General features: G+C 47.7%; 1 protein-coding gene across 6 annotated transcripts in view; it reads right to left on the bottom strand.

Moving 5' to 3' along the window:
* Positions 1-14,677, bottom strand: part of HHAT (hedgehog acyltransferase) — a 163,757-nt gene that overhangs the window by 132,141 nt on the left and 16,939 nt on the right. For all 6 annotated transcript variants that reach the window (XM_084865552.1, XM_084865553.1, XM_084865548.1 and 3 more), the window contains exons 3-4: positions 14,329-14,396; positions 3,887-4,000 (exon numbers count right to left, since the gene is read on the bottom strand). In XM_084865552.1, coding sequence (XP_084721678.1) covers positions 3,887-4,000; positions 14,329-14,396 — 182 coding nt within the window. The remainder of the gene's footprint in view (positions 1-3,886; positions 4,001-14,328; positions 14,397-14,677) is intronic.

Consider the following 14,677-nt stretch of genomic DNA (forward strand, 5'->3'; position numbering starts at 1 on the left):
AACAGGGAGAAAAACAAAACCATCGCAGAGCCCAAAGGGCTGCAGTCCAGCCTGCTTTCCCCAGGCCCTCCGGGGAGCAAGGCGGGCTGGGGACCATCCATCCCTCCCGGGATCTGCACGGGTGGAGGAGAAGAGCCGGGTTCCAGGAAAGCCATTGGAGCCTGAGATCCCCGTGAGGTGTGCAGTTTCCGTACCCAGCGGGGAGGAGCGCCCTCCAGGGGTGACTTGACTCATCTCAGCCAACACGCTCTCAGCCCCGCGGCCGATGAGCTCAGCGGTCCGGGCCCGGATGCTAACGATGTGGGTTCAGATACAGTGAAAACAGTTCTGTGGTTAGCAGCAGCCCCAACCCGCAGCCCCCACCCCGGGCGGCCTTCTCAGAACCTCCCTGCAGGGTTATTTTCCGTTCTGGGGGCCGAGTACACCGCGTCTCAGGTGGTGGGGAGGCCACAGGGGTGTTGGAGAAAGGAGGGACTGTCTGACCCGCCAATCATAACAAACCACAGCCCGGGGCCCAGAGCCGCTGCTCGGCCGCCCCTCCCCGGGCACCGGGCCCGGGCACCGTCACCGAAACCCAGACAGCCCTGCCCAGAGAAAAGGCCTTTAACCTCGGCCAAGGAGCTCGCTGGATAGTTTTATTGCTTGTCCTGGCAAAGAAAGAAAGAGAGGAAACTACGCTTTTGAAAATAACCTGCCTCTCCTTGGAAGGAGGCAGGGCTTGCCAGGGCAGAGACGAGATCAGATGGTAGATGGGCAGGCTAAGTGCCCGTCAGGGTCTCAGGGCCGAACCACCACGAATCGCTAACACCTGGCCCTGCTCCGTGCTGGTCCTAGTCCAGGATGCCTCTGAGGACAGGGACATAAGCGAACTCCGGTCCCGATCTTCCACCCCGAGTACCCGAACACCCGCCGCACGAGGGCCATCTGGAACGCGTAGCCCAGGTGATGAAAGCTCTGAGCTCCTGGGGCCAACGCTGTGGTTCATGCTTCCGTAAGGGCCAAGCAGCTCGCACAAAGAGAGCACTGTGCCCCGGCCCGGCCAGAACCCTCCGCGCCAGCTGCCGCACAAGTCAGACCTGTGGTCCCAAAGGGGGCGACACACACACACACACACACACACACACACGCACACACACACACGACTCTGTGAACTCTGACTCATTCTCAGAAAAATGCAAAGCCACCTCCTACTAACGTTGGATGACATGTGTTCTGCAGATAAAAGGACAGGTCCAGCCCAGTGGTTGAGCCAGAAGGTCATGGTTCAATTCCACAACATGCCAGGTTGTGGGCTTGATCTGCAGTGTGGTGTTCAGGAGGCAGCCGAGCAATGATTCTCTCTCATCATTGGTGTTTCTATCTCTCCCTTCCTCTCTGAAATCAATATATATATATATATATATATATATATATATATATATATATATATATATATATTGGGGGGAGGGGAAGGTGAGTGTGTGGGAGAGAGAGAGAGAGAGAGAGAGAGAGAGAGAGAGAGAGAGAGAGAGATTTCTTTAACATATATAAAGACAGGTCTGCCTGTGCACCCTGCCTGAGAATGAGATGCCAAGCTGAAGTAAGCAAACAACTCGACTTCCTTCAAGCCACAGCTCAAAGCCACATCCGGGGAGGCCTTCCCTGTCCCCCCCAAGGCAGAGGTGACCCCTCCTTCCCCCAGCACCCAGCCCACCACCACATGAGGTCCAGACTGAGACCAGCCTTTCGTTTCCTAGGTGACCTCTCACTTAGCTCTCCAAAGGAAGGGCGTGTCTCCCAATCCCTTCCCCCAGCACCCAGCACACACACACAGAATCGCTAACTTGAAGCAGGGTCAGGGTCGGAGAAGGACATTCATGAGAGGAGTGTTGGCATGACTGCACTGACAGCCTCTGCCCTTGGAGATGTGGGATCTCAAGACCGTCGCCTCCTGTTTTGGACACCGTGGAGAGACTGCTCCCAGGAGCACACGCGGACGGCAGCCACCACCACTTACTCAGCTGTCATCACATGCAAGCATCGCCTTGAAAAACATCAGACCCTCAGTGCTACCCCAAGAAGCAAATGCTCCCATCCCTGTTGCACAAATGAGGACATGAGTTCAAAGGTCTTAACTAACTTGCTGAAGACTGCATGGCAAACCCACCAAGCTGGAGCCAGCCAGGCGCTCTGACCACACCCAATACTGCCTCCCCAGACAGAAAGAGCTAACTCAAAGTTGCAAGAAAATTAAACAGAGGAACATCTGTATCCTAAAAAGTGCTAACTTCTTGTCAGGTTTGATTGACCAGTTGAGCTTATACCCCTCACTGGGGGGCAGACTTTTCTGGTTAGTTCACTGTGGACATTCCCTTTGCTGAAGACCACATTTCACTTGTGGTGACCACATTTCATTATCTTCCCTCCCGGTATGCATAAAGAAGTCTCCGCCCAGAAAAAAGCCCGCCAAAAGTCCTTTAAAAGCCACTGACTCCCATCACTGGGTGCTGGAGCCATTCAGGCTTAGCCACATGGTGTGCGGATGGACTGTATAAATTCATAATCCCTCACCACTCTGGCCTTGTTCCTCCTTCAGAACTGACACTAACATTTCTGATGTCATTAAGTGCAAAATAAGAGTTGAAAACAGGAAGTTTGAAAAGAGGAAGGAGCACCTAGCCAAGAACCTAGAGTTCATCTACATTTCACGTTCTCAATGCTGGTCATAGCTCTTCCTATGGAGGGGGAGTTGGTTCTTGAAGAAAAACGTACTTTTTTTTCATAGAGCAGTGACAATTAGGAAAAACAGATAAAAGGACTCCTGGTGGGGGGTGATAATGAAGAGAGCCAGAGACACACTCATCTATGAGTCACAAACAAGTAGTAGCAAGAACAGGAGGGAAGCAAAGGAGGCCAACCAGACGGGGCACTCAGATTCTTAAGCACATGGCAGAGGGGTGGGGCCCGCAGGACATGAATTCAGTGCGCCCAAGGCAACCTCACCTCGCCTTCTCCTCACGTGATCAATTAAAAATATATCAAATCTCTGCCGAAACCAGTTTGGCTCAGTGGATAAAGCGTTGGTCTGCGGACTGAAAGGTCCCGGGTTCGATTCCGGTCAAGGGTATGTACCTTGGTTGCGGGCACATCCCCGGTAGGGGGTGTACAAGAGGCAGCTGGTCAATGTTTCTCTCTCATCGACGTTTCTAGCTCTCTATCTCTCTCCCTTCCTCTCTGTAAAAAATCAATAAAATATACTAAAAAAAAAAATATATATATATATATATATATATATATATATATATATATATATATATCAAATCTCGTACACACAGAAACCTCTGTGAGGTGTATGAAGAATAATGAAATAGCATCGCACCAGCAGCCTAAGAAAAACAAAGCTCTCAGTGCTCTGAAGGGCTCTGGGTATCTACCCTCCACCCCCCAACCCCAGCCCAATTCTTTCTCCGTCCCTCCCTGACCAGCCGAGACCCACTGTCCTGAGTGTTATGTTAATCATGCATTATCTTATCTTCCTTTGTACATTTGCAGGTGTGAATCTAGTTTGCACACTTCTGAGCTCTGTACACATGGGATCCTAGCGGACAGATTCCTCTACAACGTACCCGATTAGCTCCCTGTCATAATCCAGAAATTCATCCATGCTGAAAACTATAGTTTTACTTTCAAACCTTTACATTCACTGGTTTGGAAAATAACTGGAAGGAAGTATGTATAGGATAAGGACATGTTACCCCTTGTACCTGAAATGTCTGATGGATCATTAATAATTCATTCTCATTTCTTCCAGGCACATATCCATGTCTACCGATTCTTAGCTCAGGGCCCTTTCTTCACAAAAAGCAAAGGAGAAAGAGGCGTAAAAGGGAACGATGCAGAGGCATACCTTCCTTGCGATCTGGTTGGCCATTTGCGACACAGCCAGGTGACCGAGGAGGAGCCACACCAGCCGCTGCTTCCCCCACTCCATCCAGAAGCTCCACTCGAAGTCTGTCTGGTCCTACATAGGCCAAAAGCAGAATTTATCAGAAAGGTTCCAGAACATTCTGAGGCAGAACACAAACTCCAGCTAATAAACCAACTGGAAAGAAGGCCAAATGGAAGTCGAAACTCTACAAGCTTGACCCCCGGTGGGGGCATGCAGGAGGCAGCCGATCCATGATGATTTACAATACATAACACTCCCATCCCTGATCCTACTGAACCTCTACCACATACACTCTCCCCTCCTGCGTGGCTGGTCTCCTTGCCATTCTCCAAATAATGTGTCTTTGTGAAAGCTGATTCCCCAAGACCCGCTGCAGGACAGAAATGATCATTATTCCCGTTTTATAAACAATGAAACTTGGCTTAAAGAATTCAGTTGTTACCCATCATCACACAGTGTAAGTCATGAACTGAGCTTATTTCAGCTTAGTTATCTCTCTCCCTCTACCTTCCTCTCTGAAATCAATTATATATATAATTATTTTTAAGTGGTGGGGAGTGGAATCAGGTGGCCAAGTTCTAGTCATGTCTGTTGCTGTGTATACTGACCAGGCACTTAACTTCTGGATCTGAGCCTTCCTGTGTGGGAAATGAAGGTCTGAACTAGTGCAATGACTAAAATTCCTTTCAAAAGTGAAAAAAATTTATTTTTCAGGCTAAAGGAAAAAAATACTAAGGGTGTGGGTCACCCACGCCCAGGAACTCTGAGCCCTGACTGCATGTGACCTTTCAAGAGAAGGCTGATCTCCCTGCTCACCCCCTTGTGACCAAGCCAGGTCTCCAGGTTCCCACCCACACTGGCAGCCTGCTCTGTTCCAGAAAGTTCCCTCCTCACCCAGCCTGCCCTCTTCACAAGAATGGGAAGAACCCACCACTGTGTGTGGATTTACTACACGGTAGGTCTGCCCACAGCAGGGTAAGAAAACTACCCTCGGAGAGGTGAAATATCATGCCCAAAGTCTCGCAGCCAATAACGGCAAGGCCCAAGTTCAAAACCCAGATCCCAGGCTGCAAAGTCTGTGCTCCTGTGGTAAAATACATAGTACGGCTCTGGCTGGTGTGGCTCAGTTGGTTGCCATCATCCTGTGCACTGAGAAGTCACCTGTTTGGTTCCAGGTCAGGGCACATGCTTGGGTTTCAAGCTTGATCTCTGGTGGGGGGGCATGTAGGAAGCAGCCAATCGATAATGTTTCTCTCTCTCGTCATTGATGTTTCTGTCTCCCTCTCCCTTCTCTCTAAAATCCATAAAAACATATTTTAAAAACAAAGGAAAGATAAAGGTTCTAGAAATGTGTGGACTCAAAAGGAGTGAATCCATGGATAACAAAAGGGGGACATCAGCATCCAGAAAGACTAAAACATCTGAAATGCCATAGGAAACAGCCATCATACCTTTCTCCTCAAGATACTAGTAAAAGGAAGGTCTGCTCCATATGGCAGACACCACCAGTTGACTCGGTCCGCACTCCAACCCCCTGCTGGAACGACTTCCTACCTATTCATTGGTGGTTGGAAAGCAGGAAACTACATTTCCCAGAATTCCCTGCAGCTAGCACGTCTGCACATGTCATATGATCTTGCTTCTGGTGAACGCAGGAAGGCTTTGAAGGTGAAAGAACATGAAGAAATATGGGCTGTGAGACTCTCCGGAGAGAATGGTGGCGGAGGCCCTTTGGCTGCTCCCCAGCAGCCCTGGAGGAGACTCCAGGCCCAGCCAGGTCGGCGGGGCCCGGCTTCCTGGTGTGGCAGTTTGGGCTCCAGCCGTGAACTGTGCAGCAGCCCCCGTGCTGCAGGCTACTACTCTGGGAATTGCTACTGGAAGCTCACTTAGTGCCTGTCCCCACAGTTTTTTTTTTGTTTTTTTGTTGTTGTTGTTGTTTTGTTTTGTTTTTTACTATTCTGAGATCTCCTGAAATTCCCACAATAAATTCCTTTCTGTCTAAACTGGCTGGAGAGGAACCTGTTGTCTCCGTGGAAACTTGATCAACATACTTTGGAGTTTTATTTGTTTGCTTTATTTGTTTGTTTGTTTTGATCAACATACTTTGGAAAGGATTTTTCTTCTGGTTGCAATAGAAGCATTATGAAAAGAATTCGCTTTGCAGAAAACTCCCCTGAAATAAAGTCTTTTCGGTGGAGGAAAATGACATGGAGGAAGACAGCAGCGAGGTCAGTCAAGGATGTCCAGGAACTGGATCATGGAGGCAATGAGTGTTTACCTTAGAACAGTCACCAGTGAATCTAGGTTTGCGTTTCAAACCCAATAGAAAAGGGTGCACCTTACTTACTACCAGTCAGTCATTCTCACTAGCATGCCTCTTTTCTCCTCAGATCGAGCAGACAGTTCAGAGCTGAATAGATTTACTGTTTTCCTTATCCTTGTATCCAGAATTTTGCAACGGCCACAAAAGCAACACAATAGAAGTGCTAGACATTTTTGTGTTATCTATTTCCTAAATAACATGAAGTGCATATTATTTACTTTGAGACCGTGACTAATTCCCAATCACACGGAGCAAAAGTAATCTGTTTACAGGGCTCTGAGGAAACCTTTACAAGGTCCTTGAATCCGGAAACATTTCCCTGCACTTTGAACGGCGGCACGCTCACCTTAAGGGCCTATAAACCTCCCTAGGAGAGAGGGAAAGGGAGGGCGTATTGTGTGAGTTCTGCACAGGAGCAGCGCTGCTCTCTGGATGAACTCGGCCCAGTGATTCATTTAGCAATTACTGCAAGAGTTTGCTTTTCTTTCAACAGACGCTTCGCTCTCTCTAAAATAAGTTGAACTAAATTAGTTTACTGCTCACAATTTTCAGAGACAACAGTCCTTCCCCAGCCAACATTTCCTCAAAGACAAAATGTTTTCATTAACAAAACTTGTCCATCCGTGTCTCTCCCCCCCCCCACCACCCCCCCCCGCCATAAATAACAAAATCTCTGTTTAAGTGGCTTCCCCATCCTGAACAGGTGAAGGTGAAGTTGCTCCCTGGGGTCAGAATGTCACCAACAGGACTAGCGTAAGGGCACTGTTCTACTATGTACCATCCCAGTCTCTTAAAGGGCCCTCATACTTTAGGCCAGGCAAATCGGCCCAGGGTATAAAGGAGGCAGGGAGGTGTTTTGTAGAAGGAAAGAGAAAACCTCTCGAGGACTTAGTTAAACCAAGAGAACCTAATTGAGGTGGGGAAGTTCTCTGAATCTCTTCAACCTAACTGCCAACCTAAACTCAGTGACTTCCGCCCTAACTGGTTTGGCTCAGTGGATAGAGCGTTGGCCTGCGGATTGAAGGGTCCCAGGTTCGATTCTGGTCAACAGCATGTATGTATCTTGGTTGCGGGCACATCCCCAGTAGGGGTTGAGCAGGAGGCAGCTTATAGATGTTTCTCTCTCATCAATGTTTCTAACTCTCTATCCCTCTTCCCTCCTCTCTGTAAAAAAAATCAATTAAAAAAAAAAATATATATATATAATAAACTCAGTGACTTCCTCTGGTACACTGCTATCTACCTACTTCCTAGTATTCACTCCAGATTATGGCAGACATATGCCTATACTTGAGCAAGTGCAGATCCTGTCTCCATGGTTTGCCTAGTCCACATTTCTCCTTTCTTCCTAGAGCTTCCAAAGAATGAATCACATTCTAAAAGAGAAATACTAAATTCTATTACGAAGGCAAAGGCACAAAAAAAGATATTATTTTCCTCACAACCTCAAACTGGAAACAAACAAACAAACAAACAAAACATTTTCTACAAGGTACATACAGTATATGGAGAAATGAGGTGCTAACAGTTACTAAGGTTGGTCAATAAGTTAGGGATCACTACCCCAAAAAAGTGTAACAGAATGTGATGACTAGATAGCAAATGACATAACCTCATGAGATTCCCCAACTACAAACCACACTAATAAATCCTACATCCTATTCGCATCACTCCTCAGGACACAGAGAGACAAGTCACAGTGACATGGAGAAAAAATGGTTCCCAGGCCTTTGGGGACCAGGATTCCTAAAATGGTCCTCACACTCAGGAGAACTTGCTTTCTACCTTGAAAATCTTCACACATTCAAGAAAACTAATTCATATGTAACATATTTGCATCGGGCAAACTGGAACTCCAGATGGAATCCCAAAATGCTGAAGGCCCCCGAGGCGGAGAGGAGGATAAATGAGAGAAAGGAGAGGTTAATGTTCTTGCCAGCAGTCCAGGGAAAGAAGAGGGGAGCTCTTCATAATCTCAGGTAGCATTTTTGTTATTGTTGTTGTTAATCCTCTCCTGAGGATATTTTTCCCAATGATTCTTAAGACACAGTGGGAGGGAGGGAGGGAGGGAGGGAGGGAGGGAAGGAGAGAGGAAAGGAGGGAGGAAAGGAGGGAGGGAGGGAGGGAAGGAGGGAAGGAGGGAGGGAAGGAGAGAGGAAAGGAGGGAGGAAAGGAGGGAGGGAGGGAGGGAAGGAGGGAAGGAGGGAGGGAAGGAGAGAGGAAAGGAGGGAGGAAAGGAGGGAGGGAGGGAGGGAAGGAGGGAAGGAGGGAGGGAGAGAAAGAGGGAGGGAGGGAGGGAGGGAGGGAGGGAGATGTGAGAAAGACACATGGATTGGTTGCCTGCAGCACATGCCTGGACTGGGGCTGCAGCCCTTGACTAGGAATCAAACTCAGGACCCTTCCGTGCGTGGGTCTATGCTCTAACCACGGAGCACACCAACCAGAGCCACAGATACCATTTTTCTCCTTGAAGCCCACACACTGGGGTGGAAGACCAAGAAAGTGAACAGAGTATGTGGAAGAATTCTCCCACGTATCAGTTCAGTCTGTCCCCTTGACCTACCAGCTAGCTATCCGAGCTCTCAGAGAGAGCGCTCCCTGTGAAATCATAAAAAATAAGTACACTGGTGCACATCACTCCTAAGACCCTTGTAACTTCCTGTGATAAGAGCAATAGGAGCATCGTTTGTTCTCCTAAGTCCCCTTGGGACTTCCTGGGTGATAACACTGTTTTTTGTTGCAATGAGGTGAGTCTGGGCGGGCTCCTGGATGGGGCTGTTCACCAGAAAGACCAAGCCATGGGTGGAAGCTTGGGATTCTCAGTGCCACACCGCATTCTGAGAGGGGAGAGGGGCTGACAGAGAGTTCATGACAGATCATGCCTCGGGATAAAGTCTGCATAAGAGTCCCCAAAACGCAGGGTTCAGAGAGCTCCCGGGTGGGTGAACAGGTAGAGGTTCTGGGAAGAGTGGGGGGCCTGGCCAGGGCCCGGAGGCTGGGCACCCCTCCCCACACCTCGCCCTCTGCACCTCTCCCATCCGGATGATCATCCGCGTATTTGATCCTGTCCTTTTGCAATGCACTGTTAAGCAGTAAAGAAAATGTTTTCCTGGGTTCCGGTGAGCCACTCTAGCAAATTAGCTGGCGCGGAGGAAGGGGCCGTGGGTACCACCTGGACCTGCAGTCGGCATGGGAAGGAGGTGGGTGGGAGCATCTTGTGGGACTGAGCCCTTCCCCTGTGGGATCTGATGCCATCTCCGGGTAGAGCACATGTGTCAAACACAAGGCCCGCGGGCCAAATCCAGCCCGCCAGGCCTTGCAATGTGGCCCGCACCGCGCTGTCATCACTGCACTCCGCTGTCAGTTTATGACATTGTCAGTTTATGACTGTTCAGTAAACCATTCAGCCCGTGATTTAGGCTGGATTTTAGATTTTGGCCCCTTCTCTGATTGAGTTTGACACCCCTAGGGTAGAGGGTCAGCACTGAGTTGAACTGAGGGACACCCAGCTGGTGTCACAGAATTGTTTTGGTGGAGGGAAGCCCCCCGCACGACTGGTGTTAGAAGTATAGCGTGCGAATAAAAGAGAAACACGGGAGGGGCGGAGTGCTGGCTTTCCATTCGCGCCCATCCCACAGCTTCTCTTAGGAGAGTCAGCCATTGTGGTAGAGAAGGTGCCTCTAAGACCGAGGACAGAGACAACCAAGAACAAGAACCAAGGCTCACCACGCCCCCAGCATCACACTGCCCCCGCATCTCTTCTGCAGAAACTTATCTGTTTGCTACTGAAATGACTTATCTTTTCTATGATGTCTGAAACTAACTTTAAAATACTTCCACGCAGAGACTTCTGGTTCCCGGCGAGATATGATAAACGCCTTTCTCCCTAACCTTCCCACCAAGGACAGCTGAATGTAATTATAAGATAAGCATAGGAAGGCCCCGAAAGATGGCAAAAAGAAGACATGACGGCAAGGGACCTCAGGACTTGAGGAATGGCAATGAAATAAAATAAATAAAATAACCCACTGGATAAGGCTTACTAGCAGAGGTAGACAACTCAGGAAAGAAACATCAAACCTAAAGATAAGTCAATAGAAATAACACAATCTGAATAACAGGAAAAATAGGCTGAAAACATAAATAAACAGAGCCTCGGAAATCTGTGGTACAATTATAAAAGATCTAACATTCCTGTGATTAATGAAATCCTTAAAAAAAAAAAAAAAAAAAAAAAAAAAAGAGGAGAAAAAACATGGAGCTGAAAAAATATTCAAAGAAATAACGTCTAAAAATTTTGCAAATCTGGCAAAAGGTATAAATCTACAGATTCAAGAAGCTGAATGAGCCCTAGTCAATTTATATGTACCAATTAAAAGGCAGATTGGCAGAGCGGATTTTTAAGAAATGATCCAACTCTATGCTGTCTGTAAGAAATTCACTTTAAATACAACAATCTAGGTAGGTTGAGCATAAAATGAAGCAAAAGGATACATACACTGCAAACACCAATCCAAAGAAAGCAACAAGAACCCAAAAATAGAGCCACACAGGTCTAGTCAACATTTTTTTTTTAAAATATATTTTATTGATTTTGTACAGAGAGGAAGGGAGAGAGAGAGTTAGAAACATCGATGAGAGAGAGTCATCGATCAGTTTCCTCTTGCACACCCCCAACTGGGGATATGCCCACAACCAAGGTACGTGCCCTTGACCGGAATCGAACCCGGGACCCTTCAGACCCCAAGCCAACGCTCTATCCACCGAGCCAAACCGATCTCGGCATAGTCAACATATTTTTGACGAAAGGTGCAAAAACAATTCAACAGAAGAATCATCTTTTCAACAAAAGGTGCTATAGCAAGAGGCCATCCATAAGCAAAAAAAATTAAAGTAAAATAAAATAAAATCCAGCCAGTGTGTCTCAGCGGTTGAGACTGGGTCTGAGGTTTGCCTTCATGATGAGAGGGCACTCTCCGTGTCTAAATTGCTGGAGGTTGGGAAAAGGAGAGAAGAGGAACCGTACCCAGAGTCCCAATATACAAAAGGAATAAAACCAGTCTCTGTGGTTGAACCAGAGTGAGGTTTGGAGCCCAGGCAGCCTGACCTCTGCCTCGCCCTCTAATGGTGGCTCCAGAGGCACCCAGAGACTAACTAACTAAGGTATCTATAGAACCTCAAGGGTGATGACTCAGGCTCATTTGCATACCCACAATACCCTGCACAGAGTACAATCCTTTTCAAGTTAAAAAAACTTTTTTTTTAACTTGACAGTTCTAACTACAAGAGATTAAAGTTTCTAAAGTTTCTTATGCAAACTTTAGGCAGAAAGTACTTAAAGAGCTAAAATGCCACCATAACTGAACTAGGAGTTGCAGATCCTGGAGGAGGGAATTTGCCAAGAGCAGAGCATACTCTGGTTTCTCTTCAGATCGCATAAATCTTTCGCCTTTTACTAAAGATTTCCGTGGAGAGGAACAATTCTGAGTTTATACTCAATTTTTTGAGGCCTTGCCTTGGCAGGGCTACCCTTAACGGTTATAAAAAAAGACACTAACCAAAAACAGGCCACCTCTCTGGTTTTGTTATTGGAGGCCAGTTTTGGCAGTTGCCACTGAACTAGAGCTCCAGCCACTTCCTCCACCCAGTAGGCAGTGCTCCACGGGAGCTGGGCGGGTTGGCCTGAACTGGTTTCTACTTCCTGACTCACAAATGTCTGCATGGATGACAGAACTGGGTCTGATGTTTGCCTTCATGGAACCTGGGTGTGAATTAAATTAACGCTGGACAACTCACCCGCCTGGACCTCAGCAGCGACTGTTATCCCAACAGTGGCTTCAGTCATCCCCCACCCACAGACACCACCCTTCACATCTCATCTCACTGGGGCACCGTGCGCTCATTCTTACCCCCAGCGGCTCCTAATTTCTAACCGAGACGGCAACTGACTGCCAGGACATGATTTTTATTTTTATTTATTATTATTATTTTTTAATATATTTTATTGATTTTTTTTACAGAGAGGAAGGGAGGGAGGAGGGAGATAGCTAGAAACGTCGATGAGAGAGAAACATCGACCAGCTGCCTCTTGCACACCCCCTACCGGGGATGTGCCCGCAACCAACGTACATGCCCCTGACCGGAATCGAACCTGGGGCCTTTCAGTCCGCAGACCGATGCTCTACCACTGAGCCAAACCGGTTTCGGCCAGGACATGATTTTTAAAAGGAATAACCTTGTGAAGAATGTGGACCGGCACCACTTGTAGGGAATGTGAGAGAAGGACGTGTTTCCCCGCCTCCAATCTCTCCAAATTTCAGCCCCAGGTCACTGGTTCCACCCTCTATCCTGGAATAACCTCTGCGCCTTCTTCTCTGCTGGTCCCACCTGTTAGATCACTTGTACGGGACATGTTGTAACAGTTCGTTCTTCCACCTCCCGGGGGGGGGGGATGGTCTTAACACTGAATGCGCCCACATGGGGAGCCCGCCGTCCAGAGGCAGTGAGTTAGCATCAGACGGAACCTAATCAGAAACCGGGTCCTGGACTCGGTTACAATTCAAATAACTTCAATACTGGCATCTAACGCTGCACGGGAGAGTTGATTGGCATAAGGAATGCTAGGAATAAATAGAGGATAAAGGGGATCAAATATACGGTGAGGGAGGAGACTAGACTTAAAGGGGTGAGCACACAATGGGGTATAAATTTATTATGAGGTTGTACACGTGAAATGCATATGTTATTAATCCATGTTACTTTGATAAATTTAATGATTTTATTTTTTTTCCATCACCATTGATCCCCCTACACCCTCTTGCACCTCCACCCACCCCCATCCTCTTGCAATCACCACACTATGGTCCATGTCAATGAGTTCTTTCTCTCTTTTTTCTTTTTTGCTCAATCCCTCCACCACCACCCCAACACACAACTCTCCCCCCCACCACACCTCACACAGCTATCAACCTGCTTTTTATCTATGAGTCTGTCTCCATTTCGCTTGTTAGTTCAATTTGTTCATTAGTTTCCACACAGGAGTGAAACCATATGGTACTTGTCTTTTTCTGACTGGCTTATTTCACTTAGCGTAATGTTCTCCAGGTCCATCCATGCTGTCAGAAGAGGTAAGATTCCCTTCTTTTTTACAGCCGAATAGTATCCCATTGTGTAAATGCACCCCAGCTGTTTTTTATTCACTCATCTACTGATGGGCACTTGGGCTGCTCCCACATCTTGGCTACTGTTAATAACGCTGCAGTGAACATTGGGGTGCACACATTCTTTCAAATGTATATAATGTTAGTAACCAATGTTACCCCAATACATTTAATGTGGGTTTTTTTTTTTTTTTTAAAAGAGAATTTACAAACGAAAGGAGTGGTGTTCAACATACGCGGTGGGTTCGAAAATTTCTCCAGCTCCAACACCCTCCCCTAAGGATGAGGCAGGAGAACCCTCGGAGCTTCAGGGACGCTTGGAGGCGGGAAGGAAGGATTTCCTATGTAGTTGCCAACAGTTGCTGTAAGGAAGTCGGGGGGCCACATTTAATCCTAATGGATCCGGCAAGGTCAAGAGAAAGTGCCTGAGCTTTGTGAGAATGAAATTTGTACCCACTGCTAAGGCTAGACCAGTGGTCGGCAAACTACGGCTCGCGAGCCGGATGCAGCTCTTTGGCCCCTTGAGTTTTTAGCAAAGGCCAGCTTAGGAGTACCCTAATTAAGTTAATAACAATGTACCTACCTATATAGTTTAAGTTTAAAAAAATTTGGCTCTCAAAAGAAATTTCAATCGTTGTACTGTTGCTATTTGGCTCTGTTGACTAGTGAGTTTGCCGACCACTGGGTTAGACAATCAGATTTCTGGAATCTTGAGAAGAAAACAGGAAGATAAAGATCCCGGAGAATTCTTTACCCAAATGGTACTCATTCCTTTCACAGCACGTCGTCGGAAAGATACCTGATTCCCCAGTGCTGATGAATACGCTACCGGGGCCAGTGCGAAGGCAGCAGTGATGCAAAGCACTGAGCCCGGTTTGAAAACCGAGAAGAAGGCTTATCCTTTAGCCACTCCGTACCTTCTTGAATCCTCCAAGCAACGTGCCAATCGCCAGGTCAAATTCTTGGTCCAGTTGCTCCTCATGTTCTGTCAAGAAAAACGGTGGCCGTTAGTTCCAAACCCAAATGAAACTGGTTGGTTTCTTAGCAGAGGCACGAGGGGAAACTGGAACGAGTTCTGGAAAAGCGGCCTGTGGACTGAGCTACGGGCACGGAAACGTCCGCTCCTGGATCCCCCGCTCCAGTTTTCTGTGAGCTGAGTTCTTGGAAACCCCTGGCGGGGCTGCTGGAAATGGCCCCCCCGCTTGGAATGGGCTCACAGAGGGAGAGGTGTCCAGAGAGAAAGCTTCCAGCACAGAGACCCGCCCC

This window comes from Pipistrellus hanaki (assembly GCF_964339955.1).
Source record: "Pipistrellus hanaki genome assembly, chromosome: 18".
Taxonomy (NCBI): Eukaryota; Metazoa; Chordata; class Mammalia; order Chiroptera; family Vespertilionidae; genus Pipistrellus; species Pipistrellus hanaki.